At 38.0% G+C, this 25,477-nt stretch overlaps 1 protein-coding gene across 2 annotated transcripts; it reads right to left on the reverse strand.

Annotated features, from left to right (window-relative positions):
* Positions 1–4,785: 4,785 nt before the first annotated feature.
* LOC144969974 (uncharacterized) lies at positions 4,786–25,459 on the reverse strand. 2 transcript variants are annotated; one of them, XR_013644893.1, is made up of 7 exons: positions 24,802–25,459; positions 16,068–16,544; positions 14,565–14,611; positions 10,240–10,386; positions 8,642–8,726; positions 6,380–8,043; positions 4,786–5,982 (listed from the first exon to the last, which is right to left on the reverse strand). XR_013644893.1 is itself a non-coding variant. In XM_078909093.1 (6 exons), exons 1-5 carry the CDS (start codon positions 25,325–25,327, stop codon positions 8,643–8,645), a joined length of 1,281 nt encoding a protein of 426 aa, XP_078765219.1. In that variant the 5' UTR covers positions 25,328–25,459; the 3' UTR covers positions 4,786–8,043; position 8,642. The 2 variants fall into 2 exon arrangements, 1 of the variants encoding a protein (XP_078765219.1); XM_078909093.1 differs by having other exon boundaries at positions 4,786–8,043.
* Positions 25,460–25,477: the final 18 nt, after the last annotated feature.

Genomic DNA, 25,477 nt, shown 5'->3' on the forward strand with positions numbered 1-25,477 from the left:
AAAACCCAAATTAAAAACAACAAGAAAAAGAAAGAGAAAAACCCCAACAAAACAGAAAAAAAAAAAAAAAAAAAAAAAAAAAAAAAAAAAAAAAAAAAAAAGAAAAAGAAAGAAAGAATGCAATTAAATTCGAAGCCACTTTAATCTTGAGAATCAAATGACGTAACAATCTTGTGTTACTTGCAATGAGACAAAACAACACGTAGCAAAAAATTATGAATATTTAAAATAGCAATAAAATACAAACAATTATCCACTCACATGGTTCCCATGGTGACTCCAATTGACAAATTATCGAGAACTTTTTGAGAACATTAGTAGACAGTATAAATAAATAAATATTTTTTTTTTTAATCCATGTGAAATGTAAAGGTATTATGGTTGGATAAAATTATAGATAAAAACAATGAAGAATATCTTCATTTTATGCGCATGAGTGTGAATTTTTGTGTGTTTGTGTGTGTGTGTGTGTGTGTGTGTGTGTTTGAGTATGTGTTTGTGTGTGTGTGTCTTTGAGTATGTGTTTGTGTGTGTGTGTGTGTGTGTGTGTGTTTGAGTGTGTGCGTGTGTGTGTTTGCGTTTGAGTGTGTTTATGCATTTTACAATTGAGCTACGGTATGTCAATAACGATAAGACAATTTTACCAAAATGAAACACACTGCTGATTTGAAGTTGCATTTTTGTTGTTGTTTTTTATTCAGTTAACTGCCGTACCCTGGAAAAACTCGTATTTAAAAATCGATTTAACTGACCCTCGTCTTGTCAAAAACTCTGGAAGCCCCAGGTTTGAGAGTTTTTGCCAAGATGATGGTCATTTAAATCGATCGATATTTGAAGGACAAGTTTTAAGGCCAAATTTTTAAATACAAGTTTTTCCAGAGCATGGCTGTTAACTGGTTAAAGATCTATACGACAAATCATTGACTTATTTATGTATATATTTCAATTGGCAAGAAAAAAAGTAAGTTTTATAATATACATCTATTCACAATGATATTTCATGTAATTGAAAATTGGTTACTGAAATCATAGATAAGGAATCGTTATATGGCTATTTCATTATAATTTATAATTTCTTATTCTGAGTTCGATCATCTACAGAGATCACACAATTATTCGTTCCTTTCAAAACCTAGATTCTACTTTTGATCAAGTTAAATCTACATTGCTTGTATCTTAAATATTTGCTGAACATTTTATTATTTTTTAATTTATGTTTTAATGTCTGGACCATAGTTACTATTTTAATCGGATGTCTATACTTAGAACAATAGAGTCACATTGATTCAAATTGGATTGAAAATTCAAAGACAACGGTGTAATTTGATGTGCATCGATAAAACAGTATTTTCACTCACTTATCAACGATAGTCGATAAAATTATATAAATCTAAGTGCACACATTAGCAGGCCTGATGACCCATAATAATAATAAATAATAATAATAATAATAATAATAATAATAATAATAATAATAATAATAATAATAATAATAATAATAATTATTATTATTATAATTATTATTATTATTATTATTCTTCCTATTATTATTAGTATTGTTGTTGATGTTATTATTATTATTATTATTATTATTATTATTATTATTATTATTATTATTATTATTATTATTATTATTATTATTATTATTATTGTAGCGATCTATTTCAAATCCCTCCTAACTCTTTCAGGATTTTAAATAACTCAATACATATTTTCTCACAGTATCGCCCCATACTTTTATGGTTTTATTATCTCAGCATAATTAAAATTGCTATCTATTGTAATTACAAGAACGCCCAAGTATGACACGGAATAAATTAACGTTCAGGCGTTAGACGAGAGATGCCTTATGGTTGTATAATTAATCGACCGTCCAGCCGATCAAAGGGCCATAAAAAAAAGTTATCCTGGGAATACACATTTATTACCGACGCCAGCGATGACTGACGCACGCGGAACACGATTGGTCTCGAGCAGATGACCAGTGACATTCTTGCACTGACAAATCCTGGAACATCATTGGTTTCTGGGATTCACTAAACTCCGGTCATATTATTTCTATATAAGCAAAGACTCAGCTAACTCGGTCTCTCTCCCATTCCAGCACTCTATCACCAACATACTCGAAATTATTTTTAGAAGGAAACATTGTGTGGACAGGGGTATGTAATAATTATATCAATTTTATAGCTGTGGACATACATTATGTTATGATTGATTAATGCCATTTAAAACTAGTATGTGTAGTGAGTAATAATTAATATTATGTTTTCGCCTGGGCGTAAGTAGACATAACAGAAATTGATAACTCATGTTATTATAACAAAATATTTCATTCACTCTCGTTATCTATATATGTATATATTATTGTATATTTATGTATGCCTTCCAAATGAATGAATTACATAACATTGAGTTACATTTACAAATGTGCTATCGCTAATACGCGATAATACTATTATGTAAAGATATGTATTGATTCTTATGCTCTCATTGTTTGCTTATCTTTCCCCATCCCACTAACCTTCCTGTACCCCGTTAATTAGATTAAGGATAATGACAAACAAAATTTAGATCAGTGGTGATGTCAAGGGTTTGTGAATTGGAAACCCTCACTACATCACCGCTCATAAGGAATATAAAAATGTTGCAACTAGTCAAAGATTTGCTCCGGTATTTTCACAGATCGGGTTATCCAGCAAACGCCATTTGGTTACAAGTTGAGCCAGAGCTGAATCTATCCAGTGACCCACTGGGACAACCAGAGAATGAATAAAAGACTCCTCCATAAAATAACCAGGCAGAAGCAACATTAACGCCGCCACCAGTCACATCCAAACAGATAATAAACCAACTATAAGAAATTGAGAAACCATGAAGGGATGAACATTAACAGCCCATAGACTAACTTCAATGCATTAAAATGTACTATTATTCTTTTGGCTAATTATGTGATAACTTGTTTTTGTGTGAGGCAATTCTGTTGATTTATATAAAGTATTTCTGCTTTACCGGGAATTAATACGTACCTTCTAAACCTATCTATCCCTATATTACGTGCCAATAATCTACTGCGACTTCTTCTACCTATTTCTTTAAACTTAAAATTTTCTTACAATCTGTCGAGTTGTCAGGAACTTTAACCCGGCTATAACAGCGCAAAAGTGGCATCTGACAACTTTTGTCTTTGGGGAAACTATCTGACTCATATTTGTCCACTCCTACTTGTCACTTCTACATGGACGCGACAATTATATTATTATTATTATTATTATTATTATTATTATTATTATTTATTATTATTATTATTATTATTATTATTATTATTATTATTATTATTATTATTATTATTATTATTATTATTATTATTATTATTATTATTATTATTATTATTATTATTATTATCATCATCATCATTATTATTATTATTATTATTATTATTATTATTATTATTATTATTATTATTATTATTATTATTATATTTTATTATTATTTATTATTATTATTATTATTATTATCATGAGTTGGTTTGAGAGTATTTCCATAACAATTTAGATTATCAGACCTGCAAATAAGTAAACGTTAGTATTAATGTATCCATTCACGAATTTTAAAAAATAATGATTTTTTTTAAACATACAAAGTGCGACATGAAATACATGTCTAAAAAAGAAGAACAAAATAACAAACAAAAAATAAATAAATAAATAAATAAATAAACAAATAAATTAAAAATAAATTAAAAACAAAAACAAAACCAAACAAAGAACAAAAATACGAGGAAAAGAAAATAACGTTTGAAGATAACACGGCAAGAATGTCATTCATAGGAAGTTTTCCCCACAGTTATCCATTCAAAATGGATCACACATACACCCCCCCCCCCCAATATATATAGTATTCTACAAAATTCAATCCTCGTGGGGGCGGGAGGGGGGGGGGGGGGGGGGCGTAGGCTTTTCGAACCTGGGAGAAAAGTTGCCAGGTTTGTGTACTGCAAGTGGATGCAATGGCTGGCTACAGACTGAGATCAAGAACTTGCCGAATGGCAGCAACGTCATGCAACTCAGTCTTGACCATTATGTCACGTGTCGTAACAATGCCTGTTGTTTTTCCAAAAATATGTTGGTTAAAATTGGAAATAACATGGGTTGAAAATAAAAATATAATGTAGAACTCTCACAGAAAGGCTTAAATGCCAGTGATCTAAATATAGATACCATAAATCAATCAAATAAAGCAGTTACTGTATTATTCCAACAAAACAATAATGAAAGTAAAACAATACATTTTTTTTACAAAAATGTCTCAGTGTGGAAAATCATTGGCAAATATAATAATCATTAAAATTGAGAATAAAACGTGAAGATATCACAGAAAAGCCAAATCACAAAGATGATGTCATCAACAGAAAATCACCAGGAATGATTCAAATGAATGTTGTAATCAATTATTGAACGGAATTCACGAATTGTAGCAGCAGGAATAAATTAATAACAAGTTAACGAACACGTTGCCCGAATCCAAACGATCAATTAACGACGATGAAAAAAAAAACACCAGGATATGTCCTCACGAGTTAAACTCGCGCACCGGGCGTCGTGTGGCGACGTCTGAGGACAAATCCTGGTTTTCTTCCTCGTCGTTGGTCGATCGTTCAGGTTCGGGGAACGTAATCGTTAACTAGCGAATGAATGAACGTGTTTGATATACTTGATCAAATAATATTTCAAAACAATTAATCTCAACATTAAAAACAATACATGCAATAAAATATCGACATCATCTGCTTCATACGGTTTTTAATAACTAATTGAACAAATCAGTCAAAAGGATAGAATTGTTTCAATCACATAACCTAATATAATTGATTGTTATAATAAAATTGAAAGTCAATTTTTATTCCCACTCATAGCACGGGTGCGCAACGCACACGCACAAGCACACATCCATGCATGGACATACAGACACAAAAAGACATTCACAAAAAAAGAAGAAACAAAATTATCATGCCTCGTTCTAACGTGGAAAAAAAAAAGCCCAATTCAAAAATAGAATAACTATCAAAATGTTATTGATAAAATGATTTTAAAAATAGCAACAAAACAGAAGCAGCAGTAAAACAACAATAATAATTTAGGTATACAGGACTATACCAAGCGTCAGTATAATAATATGCCAACCGGTGAAACAGATCACGGGAGTTTGAAATAAAGAATATTTTAAAGACATCATACAATTAAATAAAAAGTTAAACTTTTCAAATAATGACCAAAGGTAAAAGGAAAGACATACAAAAAATCGTTATCTGATAATTATTAACAAAAACATGTTCTTTGTGAAATGCTCCCTAAATAATATAACTGCAACTTCAATTCGATTTCAACGTTTCATTCAGACATTAGAAAAATCTCACCGTCTTTTCATTTAATATCTGAATTCTTATTATACGTTATTTTTGCAACAAAAGGAATATTTCCCCAGCAAAAGTGTAGGGGCTCGAAAAACATTAATTGTTTTATAACAAAAGATCTATAATATCATGAAGATTTGAGTATTTATGTCGTGCAATATCCACCAAACGTGTCCGAAACGCTTTTCAAGGGGTCCTAGCCAGCCGTAACACTTAACGCGAAGGAAAAAATTTTTTTTTTTTTATTCTCTATTGTCTTCTGGCACTTTTCTACTCACTTCATATCTTGTTGTTACCAACATAAGTGCCTGCTCCACTCACTTTTCTGAATTAAAAATTCACCCCAAACACCGGAGCATACTCAATGTCTCAATCGTTTCTATGTTATATGTTTGTGATGAGAATATTGGCTATTAAGCTTAACTGCTGGTCAAAATTACTTCGCGATGGTGGCGAACGAATCGGCGATCTCAAGAAGTGGGTGAGAGAGGGATCTAGAAATGACTTTGGGTTTGAAACGAATATTTTTGTGTTCGTGGATAGCTCACACGGTAGAGCCACGCTCTCACCTGCAAGGCGGAGTTGTCGTACCAATAAGGTCGCAGGTTCAAACCCCACCACCGCCGCGAAAAATTTTTTTTATTCTCTATTGTCTTCTGGCACTTTTCTACTCACTTCATATCTTGTTGTTACCAACATAAGTGCCTGCTCCACTCACTTTTCTGAATTAAAAATTCACCCCAAACACCGGAGCATACTCAACGTCTCAATCGTTTCTATGTTATATGTTTGTGATGAGAATATTGGCTATTAAGCTTAACTGCTGGTCAAAATTACTTCGCGATGGTGGCGAACGAATCGGCGATCTCAAGAAGTGGGTGAGAGAGGGATCTAGAAATGACTTTGGGTTTGAAACGAATATTTTTGTGTTCGTGGATAGCTCACACGGTAGAGCCACGCTCTCACCTGCCAGGCGGAGTTGTCGTACCAATAAGGTCGCAGGTTCAAACCCCACCACCGCCGCGAAAAAAAAATAAATTTTATTCTCTATTGTCTTCTGGCACTTTTCTACTCACTTCATATCTTGTTGTTACCAACATAAGTGCCTGCTCCACTCACTTTTCTGAATTAAAAATTCACCCCAAACACCGGAGCATACTCAATGTCTCAATCGTTTCTATGTTATATGTTTGTGATGAGAATATTGGCTATTAAGCTTAACTGCTGGTCAAAATTACTTCGCGATGGTGGCGAGCGAATCGGCGATCTCAAGAAGTGGGTGAGAGACGGATCTAGAAATGACTTTGGGTTTGAAACGAATATTTTTGTGTTCGTGGATAGCTCACGCGGTAGAGCCACGCTCTCACCTGCCAGGCGGAGTTGTCGTACCAATAAGGTCGCAGGTTCAAACCCCACCACCGCCGCGAAAAATTTTTTTATTCTCTATTGTCTTCTGGCACTTTTCTACTCACTTCATATCTTGTTGTAACGCGAAGGAAGGAACATGTCTCTTAGGCGATATTACAAATGTTCCTATAGGGACAACGCTATTTACGGCCAGGTACTCATTTTACATCAGAGTACGGTCGAATAATGCGAGTAAAGAGCCTTTTTCCAAGGACTCTCAACTGTGCATCAATCAGAGCGTGACCTATTAGTGTATTCGATTCTCTAAATTGCTTCAATGTCATATTAGGTCTACTACTCACATGAAACATTTTGGATGTAGACAAGACCCCGACAATGAGACCTATTAGTGTATTCGATTCTCTAAATTGTTTCAATGTCATATTAGGTCTTCTACTCACATGAAACATTTTGGATGTAGACAAGACACTGACAATGAGACCTATTAGTGTATTCGATTCTCTAAATTGTTTCAATGCCATATTAGGTCTACTACTCACATGAAACATTTTGGATGTAGACAAGACTCTGACAATGAGACATACTAGTGATCGTTAAAGCAGGTGGTCGTTATATTCAGGTGGTTGTTAAGGCAGGTTTGACTGTATCTTCATTTAGGAGAGTGGGTTTTGTGTCTTAAACTTCCAAATACTCACATTTTATTGATGCTATGCGTTCAGGTAGAATATAAAGATCATCTGCCAGCCGGATATAACATACCAACACACAAAAATAATATTGTAGATGTAGGTTAAACTTTAATAGTCCGATTGGTAGGCGTGAGTGAAAAATAATCACCAAAATGGCAATCTGAAAACAATAACAAAGAGCTGACTGACGTCAATTTCGTTCCATTTATAATACCCTATTTTTATATTTTAAAATAATTTTAACGTGGAACTCTATTCTGCTACTTTGCTTCATTTGGACATAATAGCAGGAAACCGCGATGGACCACATATGAATACTGACTCCACACCACATATCATAAATACTGACTTCATACCACACACACCATTAAGACTGACTTCACACCACACATATCATGTATACTGACTTCACACCACATATCACGAATACTGACATCACACCACCTATCATGAATACTGACAGCACACCACATATCATGAATAATGACTTTATATAACAGATCCTGCTTGAGACATGAATTGTTGGAATATTTCGTGTTCGAATTCCGTCATCAGTTTATTGAGGGCATAGATCTGAAACGAGAATATGGATTTATAATTATTATAGTATCAACTTTTCTTATCAAATTGTTAAAAGTTTAAGTTCCCTCCATTGGATAGGGAGCTAGTTTATTACAAAGTACGCGTGCTATCAGAAAACCAATGTCAATGAATAGAGAAATATAAGATAGGGTATAGAGTATAGAAAGGTATCAGATGAAAACAGAGAATAATAATATCAAAGGTGTCAGAAAGCCAGACTCGGGATCTATTCGATGTGACACCCACTGCCTGGCTGGCTGAGAGAGAGAGAGAGAGAGAGAGAGAGAGAGAGAGAGAGAGAGAGAGGGGCAGGGAGAGTGAAAGAGAGAGTGAAGGGGAGAGAGAGAAGGAGAGAGAGTGAGGGAGAGAGGGGAGAAAGAGAAGGAGAGAGAGAGAGAGAGAGAGAGAGAGAGAGAGAGAGAGAGAGGGGTAGGGAGAGTGAAAGAGAGAGTGAAGGGGAGAGAGAGAAGGAGAGAGAGAGTGAGGGAGAGAGGGGAGAAAGAGAAGGAGAGAGAGAGAGAGAGAGAGAGAGAGAGAGAGATAGAGATAGAGAGAGAGAGAGATGTCGCATTTGCCAATGAATACTGACTTCACATATTAGATCCTGCTTGAGACATGAATTGTTGGAATCTTTCGTGTTCGAATTCCGTCATCAGTTTATTGAGGGCATAGATCTGAAACGAGAATATCGATTTATAATTATTATAGTATCGACTTTTCTTATCAAATTGTTAAAAGTTCAAGTTCCCTCCATTGGATAGAGAGCTAGTCTATTACAAAATACGTGTGCTATCAGAAAACCAGTGTCAATTAATAGAGAAACACCCTTGAACCCGGGACGCCGCGGAGTCCCAGGTTTGAGAGTTTTTGACAGGATGAAGGTCTCGATACTTTTAATCGACCGAAATTTGACGGGCAAGTTTTCTGCCCAATTTTTTTAAAATACGGCAGTGACTCTTTTTAACGCAGGCACGCTAAACCACGCGCAAGCAACCACATGAGCCAAATAGCGCACCACGTATGGCAATCAACATAACACGGGACTATGAGGTTTGGACACCACTGGGGAGTGAGCGCGGGACCACGGGATATTGACACCACTGAGGAGTGAACCAGCAACTATGGGAGGTAGACACCAGTGGGCAATAAATCCGGGACCATGAGAGGTGGACTACTGGGAGTGAACCTGGGTGTATTGAAAGCGGACACCAGTAGGAAGTGATCACGGGACCATGGAATGTGGACACCACTGGTGACTATGGGAGGTAGACATCAGTGGGGATTGGACCCAGGACTATGATGAGTGGTGGACACCACTGGGGAATGAACCAGGACGTATGGAAGGTGGACACCAGTGGGGAATGAACCAGGACGTATGGAAGGTGGACACCAGCGGGGAATGAACCAGGACTGTGGGAAGTGGACTCTACGGAATCACTGGATATGGGCTCCAGTGGGGAGTGCACCACGGGACCACCGGATATGGACACCAGTGGGGGTTGAACCTGGAATTTTGGGAGGGAGGTGGACACCAATGGGGAGTGAACCCAGGACTATAGAAAGTGGACACCAGTGCGGAGTGAACTCACGGATATTAGAGGTGAAGAGTGAACATCACTGGTGCGTGAACGCGTGTCTATGGAAGGTGGACACCAGTGGGGAATGAACCCGGGACTATTAGAGGTGGACACCAGTGGGGAATGAACCCAGGACTATTGAAGGACACAATTGGGAAGTGAATGCAGGACCAAGGGAAATGGACACCACTGGGAAGTAAACCAGTGACTATGGGAAATAGACACCGTGGCGAGTAAACTTGGAACTATGGGAGGTAGACACTCCTGGGTAGTGAACTCGAGTTTATGGCAGGTGGACAACTGTGAGAGTGAAATGAAGCTAGTACTATTGGAGGTGGACACCGGTGGGGAGTGAACCTGGGACTATTGAAGTTGGACACTACTGGGGAGTGAATAAGGGACAATGGGATCTCCTTCTTCTTCTTCTTCTTCTTCTTCTTCTTCTTCTTCTTCTTCTTCCTCACACCCCTCTTTCTATCTCAACCTATATGTGTTGGTCCACAGCTGGATCCATACTTTTATATGAGGACTGACTTTAGTGAAAGACTTCAAAAGTTCGCATGTAAGATGGGAGCGTGTATTTTGACTACTGAGTTCCACAAGACTTTACCTCAATCCTCTGTGTTTTCTTCCTCTCAATCCTCTTCTCTCTCATGGACAGTTTATCATTTTTTGCTACTTCCGCCTGTTTTTTCTTTTCTTTCTTTAACGCTTTGTTTTCCATTATTTGCAGACGGTGACGAATACTACGCTGAGACTGAAACAAAGAACAAAGTTCTTCATTACGAATCAATCATACATAAAATAAATAATAAATAAAATTGAGCTTATATAGCGCAATATCCACTAAATGTGCTCAAAGTGCTTTACAGGGGGTCCCTGGTCAACAGCAACATTTAACATGTAGGACGGGACATGCCGCCTGTTAGGCGATATTACAATTTTTCGGACAAAGACACCGCTGTTAACGGCTAGGTACTCATTTTACACCTGAGGACGGTGAGAGAATGTGAGTATAGAGCCTTTTCCAAGGACTCAACTATGCGACGAGCGCGAGGCTCGAACCCAGGACCTTCCGATCCGTAAGCGAGTGTCATACCACTAGACCACATAGCCACACATGGAAATGGTTTGTTTTATTTTCAATTGTCTTAGCCTCCTGTCAAGAGATTAAAAAGTAATGAATATAACAGCCTTGAAAAAAAATAATAAAATACCAAACACAGAACGTTTCGGACTCAAAACCCTTCTTCGGTCAATCGCAAAAACAATGAATTCATCACTAAAATTCCAGACAAACGACAGAAAAGTATTTGGCAGATGGTTGGAATCAACTAGATGTGCCGGATAAATTTTATGTCGTGTGTCTGGAATTTAAGTGATGGATTGATGTTTTTTTTTTTATTGCTTTTGTTTTGTTTCTTATTGGCTGAAGACGGGCTTTGTGCCCGTAACTTTACGTATTTGATAATTTGTTCTTTTTTTTCCGAGGCTGTTAATATTCATCTTTTTCTTTTCATTCCTTTCACGCTCCACAGCTTCTAGCAGCTTATAATTTTATCACTTTGTCATCAAGTTTAGTGACTTACTTTTTTGTTTGTTTTGTTCTTGTCTATGTATAGCATAGGTGTATAAATCTATGATGTATAGCAAGGAAGAAAAGTCGTGACATCAAACCATCTACTCTGTTGGTTCATAAATCTTTGGCAGTGTGTATGTAACCAGTCCTTCGGTGTACTAACAATGAATAGGTTACATATAGGTAAATTTATGATGTATAGTAAGGAAGAAAAGTCGTGACATCAAACCATACTCTGTTGGTTCATAAATCTTTGGCAGTGTGTATGTAACCAGTTCTTCGGTGTACTAACAATGAATAGGTTACATATAGGTAAATTTATGATGTATAGTAAGGAAGAAAAGTCGTGACATCAAACCATCTACTCTGTTGGTTCATAAATCTTTGGCAGTGTGTATGTAACCAGGTCTTCGGTGTACTAACAATGAATAGGTTACATATAGGTAAATTTATGATGTATAGTAAGGAAGAAAAGTCGTGACATCAAACCATCTACTCTGTTGGTTCATAAATCTTTGGCAGTGTGTATGTAACCAGTTCTTCGGTGTACTAACAATGAATAGGTTACATATAGGTAAATTTATGATGTATAGTAAGGAAGAAAAGTCGTGACATCAAACCATCTACTCTGTTGGTTCATAAATCTTTGGCAGTGTGTATGTAACCAGTCCTTCGGTGTACTAACAATGAATAGGTTACATATAGGTAAATTTATGATGTATAGTAAGGAAGAAAAGTCGTGACATCAAACCATACTCTGTTGGTTCATAAATCTTTGGCAGTGTGTATGTAACCAGTTCTTCGGTGTACTAACAATGAATAGTAGTGGCAACAACAAGATATGAAGTGAATAGAAAAGTGCCAGAAGACAATAGAGAATAAAAATTTTTCGCGGCGGTGGTGGGGTTCGAACCTGCGACCTTATTGGTACGACAACTCCGCCTGGCAGGTGAGAGCGTGGCTCTACCGTGTGAGCTATCCACGAACACAAAAATATATTCGTTTCAAACCCAAAGTCATTACTAGATCCCTCTCTCACCCACTTCTTGAGACCGCCGATTCGTTCGTACACCACCTTTGGGTTTGAAACGAATATTTTTGTGTTCGTGGATAGCTCACACGGTAGAGCCACGCTCTCACCTGCCAGGCGGAGTTGTCGTACCAATAAGGTCGCAGGTTCGAACCCCACCACCGCCGCGAAAAATTTTTATTCTCTATTGTCTTCTGGCACTTTTCTATTCACTTCATATCTTGTTGTTACCAACATAAGTGCCTGCTCCACTCACTTTTCTGAATTAAAAATTCACCCCATACACCGGAGCATACTCAATGTCTCAATCGTTTCTATGTTATATGTTTGTGTTGAGAATATTGGCTATTAAGCTTAACTGCTGGTCAAAATTATTCGCGATGGTGGTGTACGAACGAATCGGCGGTCTCAAGAAGTGGGTGAGAGAGGGATCTAGTAATGACTTTGGGTTTGAAACGAATATTTTTGTGTTCGTGGATAGCTCACACGGTAGAGCCACGCTCTCACCTGCCAGGCGGAGTTGTCGTACCAATAAGGTCGCAGGTTCGAACCCCACCACCGCCGCGAAAAATTTTTATTCTCTATTGTCTTCTGGCACTTTTCTATTCACTTCATATCTTGTTGTTAACAATGAATAGGTTACATATAGGTAAATTTATGATGTATAGTAAGGAAGAAAAGTCGTGACATCAAACCATCTACTCTGTTGGTTCATAAATCTTTGGCAGTGTGTATGTAACCAGTTCTTCGGTGTACTAACAATGAATAGGTTACATATAGGTAAATTTATGATGTATAGTAAGGAAGAAAAGTCGTGACATCAAACCATCTACTCTGTTGGTTCATAAATCTTTGGCAGTGTGTATGTAACCAGTTCTTCGTGTACTAACAATGAATAGGTTACATATAGGTAAATTTATGATGTATAGTAAGGAAGAAAAGTCGTGACATCAAACCATCTACTCTGTTGGTTCATAAATCCTTCTCAGTGTGTATGTAACCAGTTCTTCGGTGTACTTACAATGAATAGGTTACATATAGGCAAATTTATGATGTATAGTAAGGAAGAAAAGTCGTGACATCAAACCATCTACTCTGTTGGTTCATAAATCCTTCTCAGTGTGTATGTAACCAGTCCTTCGGTGTACTAACAATGAATAGGTTACATATAGGTAAATTTATGATGTATAGTAAGGAAGAAAAGTCGTGACATCAAACCATCTACTCTGTTGGTTCATAAATCCTTCTCAGTGTGTATGTAACCAGTTCTTCGGTGTACTAACAATGAATAGGTTCGTGACATCAAACCATCTACTCTGTTGGTTCATAAATCTTTGGCAGTGTGTATGCAACCAGTCCTTCGGTGTACTAACAATGAATAGGTTACATATAGGTAAATCTATGATGTATAGTAAGGAAGAAAAGTCGTGACATCAAACCATCTACTTTGTTGGTTCATACATCTTTGGCAGTGTGTATGCAACCAGTCCTTCGGTGTACTAACAATGAATAGGTTACATATAGGTAAATCTATGATGTATAGTAAGGAAGAAAAGTCGTGACATCAAACCATCTACTTTGTTGGTTCATACATCTTTGGCAGTGTGTATGCAACCAGTCCTTCGGTGTACTAACAATGAATAGGTTACATATAGGTAGCATAACTATTTTAGTAGAAAGATGTATTGGCAGATTCTTAGGATTACGTGGCATAAAAAAGCGAGGATGGATGATCTTTATTGACAACCATCATATATTCAGACTCGAAAATAAGATGCCATCACTCTGGCACCAGAAGATGAATTACACTAGGCATGTATCCAGTCCTCTGGAAGACTAGTTTTACACTTCCCGTGAAATAGGAACAACTGTTTTGACATCACATTTTCCTTCTCTATTATGAATGTGTTTTGGACAGCTCGGTGTATTTTGTTTGAAGAGCCCTATGGCCATCTGATATGCGATCTGGCAATAATTGAAATAAATTACAAACTACATTATGAATCCTCAACCAGTTAGCTGCCGTACTCTGGAAAAACGCGTAATTAAAAAGTTGGCCAGAAAACTCGTCTTTCAAATATCGATCGATTTAAATGACCCTCATCTCGGCAAAAACTCTCAAACACAGGACATCTTAAATCGATCAATATTATTTGGAGGGTTTTCTGGCGAATTAAAAAAAAAGAGTTTTTCCAGAGTACGAGTTAACTGGTTGAAATCACAACTAAAGATATCAAATTCTCAAAGTCCACGCCGATTATGTCTGTTATAACATAATTTTATATTTATTTTTAATGTCCATGTTGAAGAAAAGCAAGCTACTCACTCTGATGTCCTGAAGAGATGGCACATATTCAATTCTTCGAAGTTGATCTGAAATGGATCGATTAAAAATTTATATAAAATCAAAGATTCCAAACACGATCCAGGCATTATTTCTCGCGAAGATCTCTCGCCACTCACACCGCACACTCATCCCATCATGGGAGACAACACCGCACACCCATCCCATCATGGGAGACAACACAGCACACCCATCCCATCATGGGAGACAACACCGCACACCCATCCCATCTTGGGAGACAACACCGCACACCCATCCCATCATGGCAGACAACACCGCACACCCATCCCATCTTGGGAGACAACACCGCACACCCATCCCATCTTGGGAGACAACACCGCACACCCATCCCGTCATGGGAGACAACACCGCACACCCATCCCATCATGGGAGACAACACCGCACACCCATCCCATCATGGGAGACAACACCGCACACCCATCCCATCTTGGGAGACAACACCGCACACCCATCCCACCACGGGAGACAACACCGCACACCCATCCCATCATGGGAGACAACACCGCACACCCATCCCATCATGGGAAACAACCATAGTTGTATAAATTACTATTTATAAATGTATTGAGACAACAAACAAGGGATAGCAAGTCAAAGTAGAAAGGGGGAAGAGTGGAAGCATAAGTACATTCACCTCATACAGACTGTACACTGTAAAACCGAACGGCCGTATTAAACAATCTGGCAATCTCAAATATCTCAAACTTTAAATCTGCTTTTAAACCCCACTTTTCCACAATTCATTTCAACCCATGCAGACTGTAATGGTTGCTTACTATTATGTATTTTGTTTTCATGTTTAATTTTGACTACCCGTGTTCTTAACGTAATTCCATATTTGTAAAAACGCTTTGAGATGTTTGGTTCATGGAGAGCTGCTCAACAAGTATCATTTGTTGTCTATTATAACTCTCTACTCCGCACAACCTCAAAGTTTTGGCCCCATCAACCCTTCTGCAATTCTCCAGTAGAGGGCTGGGGAGGAAGAAGAGGAGGGGGGGGGGGCATAAAAAACATGAAAATGTTGTAATTTTAAACAAGATTATTGGATCAGGGTACTGTTAACCAGTTTTTAAAAAATAAGTTTTATTATAATTCAAGTATAGAAATAAGAGCGATACTAACAAGCTGCAGTCCATATCCTGAAAACTGTTTTAAAAAGTAGTCCTTTGGAGCCATTAGGCCCACGGATCCGGAGTTTATCCCGGTTTATATAGTGTGAAACGGACAATTGCAATTGCTTGCTATCCTTTTGACAAGTCGCTAGTTTATCGCAAAGTATTTACTTTCCGTGAGATCTCACAGACCCAGTTACCCAACCACTGATGGGTGGACAGGGGAGGGGGGGGGGGGGGTCGGAAAAAATCTCGACTGCCCCCGGAATCGATCTCGGTCCCTTGGCGTGTGAATCGAGTGCTTTACCAACAAATGAGCTAGAGTAATTAGTGAAGTAAACGATCATACCTATTGTTGGGGTAGCTGGGGGCGCACATGGAAAACTGGTTCCACAATCAGATAGAAAACCAGATTGCTTTTCCGACAAAAATATTTTAGTTTTCCCAACCTCCTCCAATGAGCCGCTTTGCCTTCTCCGATGATCTGAACCTGATGACTGTTTTTTGCCATACTCTTGTAAGGCATTTGAAAGACTTGTTTTTGCTGGTGACTGAGATTTACGATGTGCATTTGAGATGACCGTAGATGACTTTTTGGAATATGGGGCATCTTTCACTGAAATACTGTTAGAGGTCTTTGGATGAATTTTAATGCTTTGGCACAATGCTGTCAGGACGGATAATTCACATGAATTTATGTTGCCCGAAGAATCGCGTTTTTTCTTTGCTCCATCCGCTAACACAGAGATGGGCATTGGTTGTCTTGTATCCTTCTCATATTGACAACTACTTTTGCTGTCCTTTCGTTTTCCTCTCTTTCTAGTACCTGAAGAGAAAAAAAAAATAAATAAATAAAAAAAAAAAAAAAAAAAAAAAATATATATATATATATATATATATATATATATATATATATATATATATATATATATATATATATATATATATATATATATATGTTACAGTGAATGACATAATCAGTCGGATGGTGAGAAGGTTTGAACTGAGATATTGCCAAGTTTAGTTAGAAGATCAATTTTTATTCAAAGTGAGTTCTAATCATAAGTAATTAAATCAACCCTTTTTGCACATCTTCGGGAAATATCAAAGCTTAATTTCACTTCTAAATATTTTTTACAGCTAGTCAATTTGAAAAAGTATGAAATTTGAGAAAAGTTGCTGGATACCTTTCCCATACATCTGACCATAACTTCCTGGAAAATCATCCGATTTACTTCAAATAAAGATTAAAATGCTCTGAGAAGCATATTCTTTCAGAAAATGCACACACACAACAAAAAAAAAAAAAAAAAAAAAAAAAATGCAAATCCAAAATGTTCACCTTCCGACTGAATATGTCATGCACTGACACACACACACACACAAACACACACACACACACACACACACACACACATATATATATATATATATATATATATATTATATATATATATATATATATATATATATATATATATATATATATTATATATATATATATATATATATATATATATATATATATATATATATATATCGCATAGTCGAGTCCTTGGAAAATGCTCTTCACTCACATTCTCTCATCGCACTCAGGTGTAAAATGAGTACCTGTCTCTTAACAGCGGTAAAAAGTATTATCGCCTAACAGGCTTCATGTCTCGTTCTACATGTTACGTGTTGCTGTTGTAAAGCGCTTTGAGAACGTTTAGTGGATATTGCGCTATATAAAAGCTCAAGTTTTTTTTGTTTGGAGCCACAAACTCCGGGCATCCGGGACGGCCTTTTTCTACTTCCCTGACATGGCAACGTTGAACTCCTTTTCAGAGACAATCAGCTGTTGTTAGACTCTGAAGGTTATCGTAAACATTGGAGCGTATGTTTTGGTTGAACCAAGAAATGGGAGGTATTGTGTAGGTCACAACCCCACGCTCGCAACGATGTGACATTACGGCCGGTACCCTTCGTTAAATACAACACGTTTACGTGCGCCGCGTCATGAGAAAGGTAATGTGTGTTGAAATGTTGGAATTAACCAATATATATATATATATATATATATATATATATATATATATATATATATATATATATATATATATATATAAACGGACCAAGTGTTCATTAAATGACTTTAAAACGTAAGTAACAATACTGTTTCAAACAATGTTTGTTGGACATTACGTATTACATATCAGTTGAGATTTAATATATATATATATATATATATATATATATATATATATATATATATATATATATATATATAGAGAGAGAGAGAGAGAGAGAGAGCTGAGCCGGTGTTACCAATACTTAGCTTCTATAACCAGGACAAATCATTCGTTTGGACAGAAAAATAAATAAAAACTTACCGCTTACCGTCAAAGGCAGTTTAGATTTGAAGCTGCATTTGTTTTCTATCAAAAAACATTCGGTAATGGACAATCCTTGATGAATTTCAAAAGTTGTGTTGAAATTATATCCTAATTGTTTTCATGATTAATTCCTCGCGAAATCGTGTGGGTCCCGTTTCTGTTATCAAGTTATCAAGGTTTTTAATTCAGAAAAGTGAGTGGAGCAGGCACTTATGTTGGTAACAACAAGATATGAAGTGAATAGAAAAGTGCCAGAAGACAATAGAGAATAAAAATTTTTCGCGGCGGTGGTGGGGTTCGAACCTGCGACCTTATTGGTACGACAACTCCGCCTGGCAGGTGAGAGCGTGGCTCTACCGTGTGAGCTATCCACGAACACAAAATATTCGTTTCAAACCCAAAGTCATTACTAGATCCCTCTCTCACCCACTTCTTGAGACCGCCGATTCGTTCGTACACACCATCGCGAATAATTTTGACCAGCAGTTAAGCTTAATAGCCAATATTCTCAACACAAACATATAACATAGAAACGATTGAGACATTGAGTATGCTCCGGTGTATGGGGTGAATTTTTAATTCAGAAAAGTGAGTGGAGCAGGCACTTATGTTGGTAACAACAAGATATGAAGTGAATAGAAAAGTGCCAGAAGACAATAGAGAATAAAAATTTTTCGCGGCGGTGGTGGGGTTCGAACCTGCGACCTTATTGGTACGACAACTCCGCCTGGCAGGTGAGAGCGTGGCTCTACCGTGTGAGCTATCCACGAACACAAAATATTCGTTTCAAACCCAAAGTCATTACTAGATCCCTCTCTCACCCACTTCTTGAGACCGCCGATTCGTTCGTACACCACCATCGCGAATAATTTTGACCAGCAGTTAAGCTTAATAGCCAATATTCTCAACACAAACATATAACATAGAAACGATTGAGACATTGAGTATGCTCCGGTGTATGGGGTGAATTTTTAATTCAGAAAAGTGAGTGGAGCAGGCACTTATGTTGGTAACAACAAGATATGAAGTGAATAGAAAAGTGCCAGAAGACAATAGAGAATAAAAATTTTTCGCGGCGGTGGTGGGGTTCGAACCTGCGACCTTATTGGTACGACAACTCCGCCTGGCAGGTGAGAGCGTGGCTCTACCGTGTGAGCTATCCACGAACACAAAATATTCGTTTCAAACCCAAAGTCATTACTAGATCCCTCTCTCACCCACTTCTTGAGACCGCCGATTCGTTCGTACACCACCATCGCGAATAATTTTGACCAGCAGTTAAGCTTAATAGCCAATATTCTCAACACAAACATATAACATAGAAACGATTGAGACATTGAGTATGCTCCGGTGTATGGGGTGAATTTTTAATTCAGAAAAGTGAGTGGAGCAGGCACTTATGTTGGTAACAACAAGATATGAAGTGAATAGAAAAGTGCCAGAAGACAATAGAGAATAAAAAATTTTCGCGGCGGTGGTGGGGTTCGAACCTGCGACCTTATTGGTACGACAACTCCGCCTGGCAGGTGAGAGCGTGACTCTACCGTGTGAGCTATCCACGAACACAAAATATTCGTTTCAAACCCAAAGTCATTACTAGATCCCTCTCTCACCCACTTCTTGAGACCGCCGATTCGTTCGTACACCACCATCGCGAATAATTTTGACCAGCAGTTAAGCTTAATAGCCAATATTCTCAACACAAACATATAACATAGAAACGATTGAGACATTGAGTATGCTCCGGTGTATGGGGTGAATTTTTAATTCAGAAAAGTGAGTGGAGCAGGCACTTATGTTGGTAACAACAAGATATGAAGTGAATAGAAAAGTGCCAGAAGACAATAGAGAATAAAAAATTTTCGCGGCGGTGGTGGGGTTCGAACCTGCGACCTTATTGGTACGACAACTCCGCCTGGCAGGTGAGAGCGTGGCTCTACCGTGTGAGCTATCCACGAACACAAAATATTCGTTTCAAACCCAAAGTCATTACTAGATCCCTCTCTCACCCACTTCTTGAGACCGCCGATTCGTTCGTACACCACCATCGCGAATAATTTTGACCAGCAGTTAAGCTTAATAGCCAATATTCTCAACACAAACATATAACATAGAAACGATTGAGACATTGAGTATGCTCCGGTGTATGGGGTGAATTTTTAATTCAGAAAAGTGAGTGGAGCAGGCACTTATGTTGGTAACAACAAGATATGAAGTGAATAGAAAAGTGCCAGAAGACAATAGAGAATAAAAATTTTTCGCGGCGGTGGTGGGGTTCGAACCTGCGACCTTATTGGTACGACAACTCCGCCTGGCAGGTGAGAGCGTGGCTCTACCGTGTGAGCTATCCACGAACACAAAATATTCGTTTCAAACCCAAAGTCATTACTAGATCCCTCTCTCACCCACTTCTTGAGACCGCCGATTCGTTCGTACACCACCATCGCGAATAATTTTGACCAGCAGTTAAGCTTAATAGCCAATATTCTCAACACAAACATATAACATAGAAACGATTGAGACATTGAGTATGCTCCGGTGTATGGGGTGAATTTTTAATTCAGAAAAGTGAGTGGAGCAGGCACTTATGTTGGTAACAACAAGATATGAAGTGAATAGAAAAGTGCCAGAAGACAATAGAGAATAAAAATTTTTCGCGGCGGTGGTGGGGTTCGAACCTGCGACCTTATTGGTACGACAACTCCGCCTGGCAGGTGAGAGCGTGGCTCTACCGTCTGAGCTATCCACGAACACAAAATATTCGTTTCAAACCCAAAGTCATTACTAGATCCCTCTCTCACCCACTTCTTGAGACCGCCGATTCGTTCGTAGACCACCATCGCGCATACTCAATGTCTCAATCGTTTCTATGTTATATGTTTGTGTTGAGAATATTGGCTATTAAGCTTAACTGCTGGTCAAAATTATTCGCGATGGTGGTGTACGAACGAATCGGCGGTCTCAAGAAGTGGGTGAGAGAGGGATCTAGTAATGACTTTGGGTTTGAAACGAATATTTTGTGTTCGTGGATAGCTCAGACGGTAGAGCCACGCTCTCACCTGCCAGGCGGAGTTGTCGTACCAATAAGGTCGCAGGTTCGAACCCCACCACCGCCGCGAAAATTTTTTATTCTCTATTGTCTTCTGGCACTTTTCTATTCACTTCATATCTTGTTGTTACCAACATAAGTGCCTGCTCCACTCACTTTTCTGAATTAAAAATTCACCCCATACACCGGAGCATACTCAATGTCTCAATCGTTTCTATGTTATATGTTTGTGTTGAGAATATTGGCTATTCAGCTTAACTGCTGGTCAAAATTATTCGCGATGGTGGTGTACGAACGAATCGGCGGTCTCAAGAAGTGGGTGAGAGAGGGATCTAGTAATGACTTTGGGTTTGAAACGAATATTTTGTGTTCGTGGATAGCTCACACGGCAGAGCCACGCTCTCACCTGCCAGGCGGAGTTGTCGTACCAATAAGGTCGCAGGTTCGAACCCCACCACCGCCGCGAAAAATTTTTATTCTCTATTGTCTTCTGGCACTTTTCTATTCACTTCATATCTTGTTGTTATCAAGGTTCCGCCTAGCCAGGCAGGGTTGCCAGATCATTTTTGAGTAAGAGACCAAACTAGCTATAGCAAGAGGCCAGATTCCTCGGCAGGAGCCCAAATACCACCAAACCCACCTTAGCCTCGCGAAAACTCTTTAGATTTGTTAAACAATTTAGATAGGATAAGGAAAATTCGTATATATAGAAGCATTAGCAAATGCAATCTGTGGCGTTAGCACGTGTTGCATTTAGATATTTAGATTGCCAAATAAAATAAGTTTTACCGGTACCAGAGTAAAACGATATAACGGGGAAAGTCAGAGGAAGCCAAAAAGTTGGTTACAGGAGGCCAAGTGGCCAAACCAAATGCAATTTGGTGCATTAGTGCAGTACAAATTGGTGCGCAAAATTAGTTCGTAGCGGATGCGAGACTGCGTGCGTGTGTGTGTGTGCGCGTGTGTGTGTATCTCTTTCTTTTTTTTTTTTTTTTTTTTTTTGGGGGGGGGGGGGGGGGGGGGGGTGCGTACACGGTAACGGGCATCTCGCCTCAGGATCTACGTACACGTAAACTGATTTACCGTTGCAACACATGCAATAGATGGTCCTCGCTGTCGTGACCGCGCGCGCTCGTGTGTGTGTGTGTGTGTTATGTTTTTAAAAATCAAAACAATTTTAACCATTATTGGCGAGATTCCATCTTACACTCCCCAAACTCCAGATCTTAGTCTTAATGTTATCATTAAAAGACAAGCTTTGCGATTTATAGTTTAATTGAAGCCCGAGTCGAAATATACTCTTACTACTGCTCTCTTGGTGGAAACGATTTATTCTGCATAAGCAATCTGCAGAAAAAAAAAAATGTCACTGTAAAAGGTTAGTGGGTGAGAGAGGGATCTAGTAATGACTTTGAGTTTGAAACGAATATTTTTGTGTTCGTGGATAGCTCACACGGTAGAGCCACGCTCTCACCTGCCAGGCGGAGTTGTCGTACCAGTAAGGTCGCAGGTTCAAACCCCACCACCGCCGCGAAAATTTTTTATTCTCTATTGTCTTCTGGCACTTTTCTATTCACTTCATATCTCACTGTAAAAGGTTAAAGTTTCACGAAGTACGCTCCGTGAACACCGCTGTAACATTCCTTTGATCTACATCATCAGGCAACCCATTGTTTCTTTCATCTTTTCCCATTCCCCCTTACTACCCCCCCCCCCCCATTCCCCCGCCCATCTCTCTCTCTCTCTCCCTCTCTCTCTCTCTCTCTCTCTCTCCCTCTCTCTCCCCCTCTCTCTCTCTCTCTCTCTCTCTCTCTCTCTCTCTCTTGTCATAATGTTATCCCTTCCCCTTCCCATCTCATTGTAAAATGAAAACGTTCTGCTGTTTGCAGATACATGTATGATTGTTTTGTTTTTTCTCTCTCACTAGGCATTTGAAAAAAACAACAAAAACCTGAAAAAACAAAACAAAAAACAACTTAACCTTATAAAGGCGAATATCAATCTTACTTGGACCAAAAATAAAATCTTACCGTTTTCATCAAAAGACAAAAAACAAAATACAATTTAAAAACATGAGCTTTTATATAGGGCAATATCCACCCAACGTGCTCAAAGCGCTTTTTATCAATATTCTTACTGCTCTAATGGTGGAAACGTTTTTTTTTTTTCTGCGTTAAAAAATAATATAAATGAAGACTATTATTTGAAAACAAAAAAAAAATCAGTGTCACTGGCAAAGGGTTAATTGCAGTACTCCTGCATCCTGTGAGACTCCTACGGCACTTGCTAATCATAAAAAAGGAAATAGCAATCAACAATACTAAGGTGAAAAAATAAGAAAAAAAAAAAGGTGGGGGGGGGGGGAGCAAACCCAGTAGCAATGCAACCTTTTAGCGGCGAAATTCGATCTTTGACCTAACACCAAATCTTCTATCATCAAAAGACAAGTAACGGCAAAACGATTATAGACAATTGAAGTCCGAGTTGCGATAATCTGACTGCTCTCTTGGTGGAAACGCTGTATTCCCCGTTAACAATAATAAAGATAAAAGCAAACTATTATCTAAAAGCAAATAATTAGCTTCACCGTTAAGGGGTTAAGAACACCTGCAACTGCTGCCAGCATCCTTGAGATGCTCTACGTCACACAAGGTCACCAAGCGACACGTCTCCCTTTCGTCTTCATGCAACACCCCCCCCCCCCCTCACCCTCCACTCTCATGGTGGTGGTGGCGGCGGATAAAAAAGGCCTTTTTTTCTTTTATTCAATCAACTTGACTGCTGGTGGACCCTAGGCCTCTCTACAAGTCCAAGAAATAATACTCACTTTTTCTCTGCTCCAACGAAAATATCTACCCCCTACCGGTCTAATTATTTGTAGCAGACGACAAATTTCTCAAAACGGTCACGTGACACTATAAAAACAACACAGGAAGTCCATGAAAGCTTATTTACGGCATTTCCTTTGAACCGTGTAAACAACAAAATTTCGTTTTCATTCGACTCAACGGGTCAGATTGGCCGGTATTTTTTTAACGAACTAAAGTTCTGAAAAATCAAAATGTTTCTTAGAAAGTTGAAAGATGCTAGTTTTTGAAACAGAGGTAGGTTTTTAAAAAAAATCTCTATATTTTACGTGAATGCATGCTCAAGGCGAGTTGGACGTGCAGCGGAGGTTGGTCGGCCAAAGGCTCTCTCTCTCTCTCTCTCTCTCTCTCTCTCTCTCTCTCTATATATATATATATATATATATATATATAATATATTATATATATATATATATATATATATATATATATATATACGTGTGTGTGTGTGTATTTCAAAGCAAAAAGTTCCACGTCAAGGGCATTTTTTAATTCATAGATATCGACGTGTACTGAGTACTACTTAGAACACCTAGATTGATATCATTAGCACTTCTTGTTTTAAATTTCAGACTGTTCCATGTTTTGGCAGTACGGGATAGAAATGTATTCTTTTAATTGAAATTGAGTATCTTTAATTGAATGTTTTCCATTCCACGCGTGAATGTAATTGGAAACTATTTTTTAAAATAATATTTGTATTTTATGTTAGCAAGACCGTGAACTAATTTGTATAATTAAATTAAACCAACTCTTCTTCTATATTTCAATTAATGTTTGAGGCTGTCTCACCTTTACCAGATTTCTTCCTCGATTTGTTTGAAGTCTTTTCAACGACATCATCATCTTCACAGATATCACTGTGTTTGGCACAAGATGATCCTCTACTGACAACATCTTCAAGGGTGCATGTTATACTCCTTGTTCGTGAATTAACCCGCAAATTTCCATCAACTGATCCCGGGTCAATGGCCCATTTTGGTGTCGGGGATGAGTTGGCAGTGTCTCCATGACACAAAGTCAAACGCGATGATATATACGGCAAATCATGAGTATTTTTTGGATTTTCTACCAAATTACAAACGTCCCCATAAGCAGTTGCCTTCAGTGATTCTATGTGATTTATCAAAGAAAACTCTTTCATCCCATGAATCTTGGTTGAAGAAGAAGAAGAAGAGTCCAATTGATCTGACTGTTTTCCAAGAGTGAAACCACTGGCACTTGCATTGACTAGAGAAGTAACTTCAGTTTTCGGCCTAGAAAGTGCAGGCATGAGTCTCTCACTTTCAAGAGCCGCTAAATGAAAAGCAAGAGACATAGAAATAAAATCCTAACTTCATTATAAATCATTGACTTTGAGTTTGAGTTGTCTTGTTGTCTACATTTCAGAAGTTAAAATTTTAATTAAAACTGTTGATACACCTTAACAACGCAAAGGGACACTACTCTTATTTCATTGCTCTGAAAA

The sequence above is a fragment of the Berghia stephanieae genome, chromosome 4 (genome assembly GCF_034508935.2).
Source record: "Berghia stephanieae isolate SIO BIC M18660-M18661 chromosome 4, UCSD_Bste_1.3, whole genome shotgun sequence".
In the NCBI taxonomy this organism is placed as follows: domain Eukaryota; kingdom Metazoa; phylum Mollusca; class Gastropoda; order Nudibranchia; family Aeolidiidae; genus Berghia; species Berghia stephanieae.

Excerpts from the sequence above, each read along its gene's own strand:
- LOC144969974 (XM_078909093.1), bottom strand. The coding sequence starts at position 25,327 with ATGTCTCTTGCTTTTCATTTAGCGGCTCTTGAAAGTGAGAGACTCATG. Across the intron at positions 16,545-24,801 it reads GAGGAAGAAATCTGGTAAAG|GTACTAGAAAGAGAGGAAAA; the intron begins GTGAGACAGCCT and ends TTTTCTCTTCAG. Across the intron at positions 10,387-14,564 it reads CATCTCTTCAGGACATCAGA|TCTCAGCGTAGTATTCGTCA; the intron begins GTGAGTAGCTTG and ends TCTTTGTTTCAG.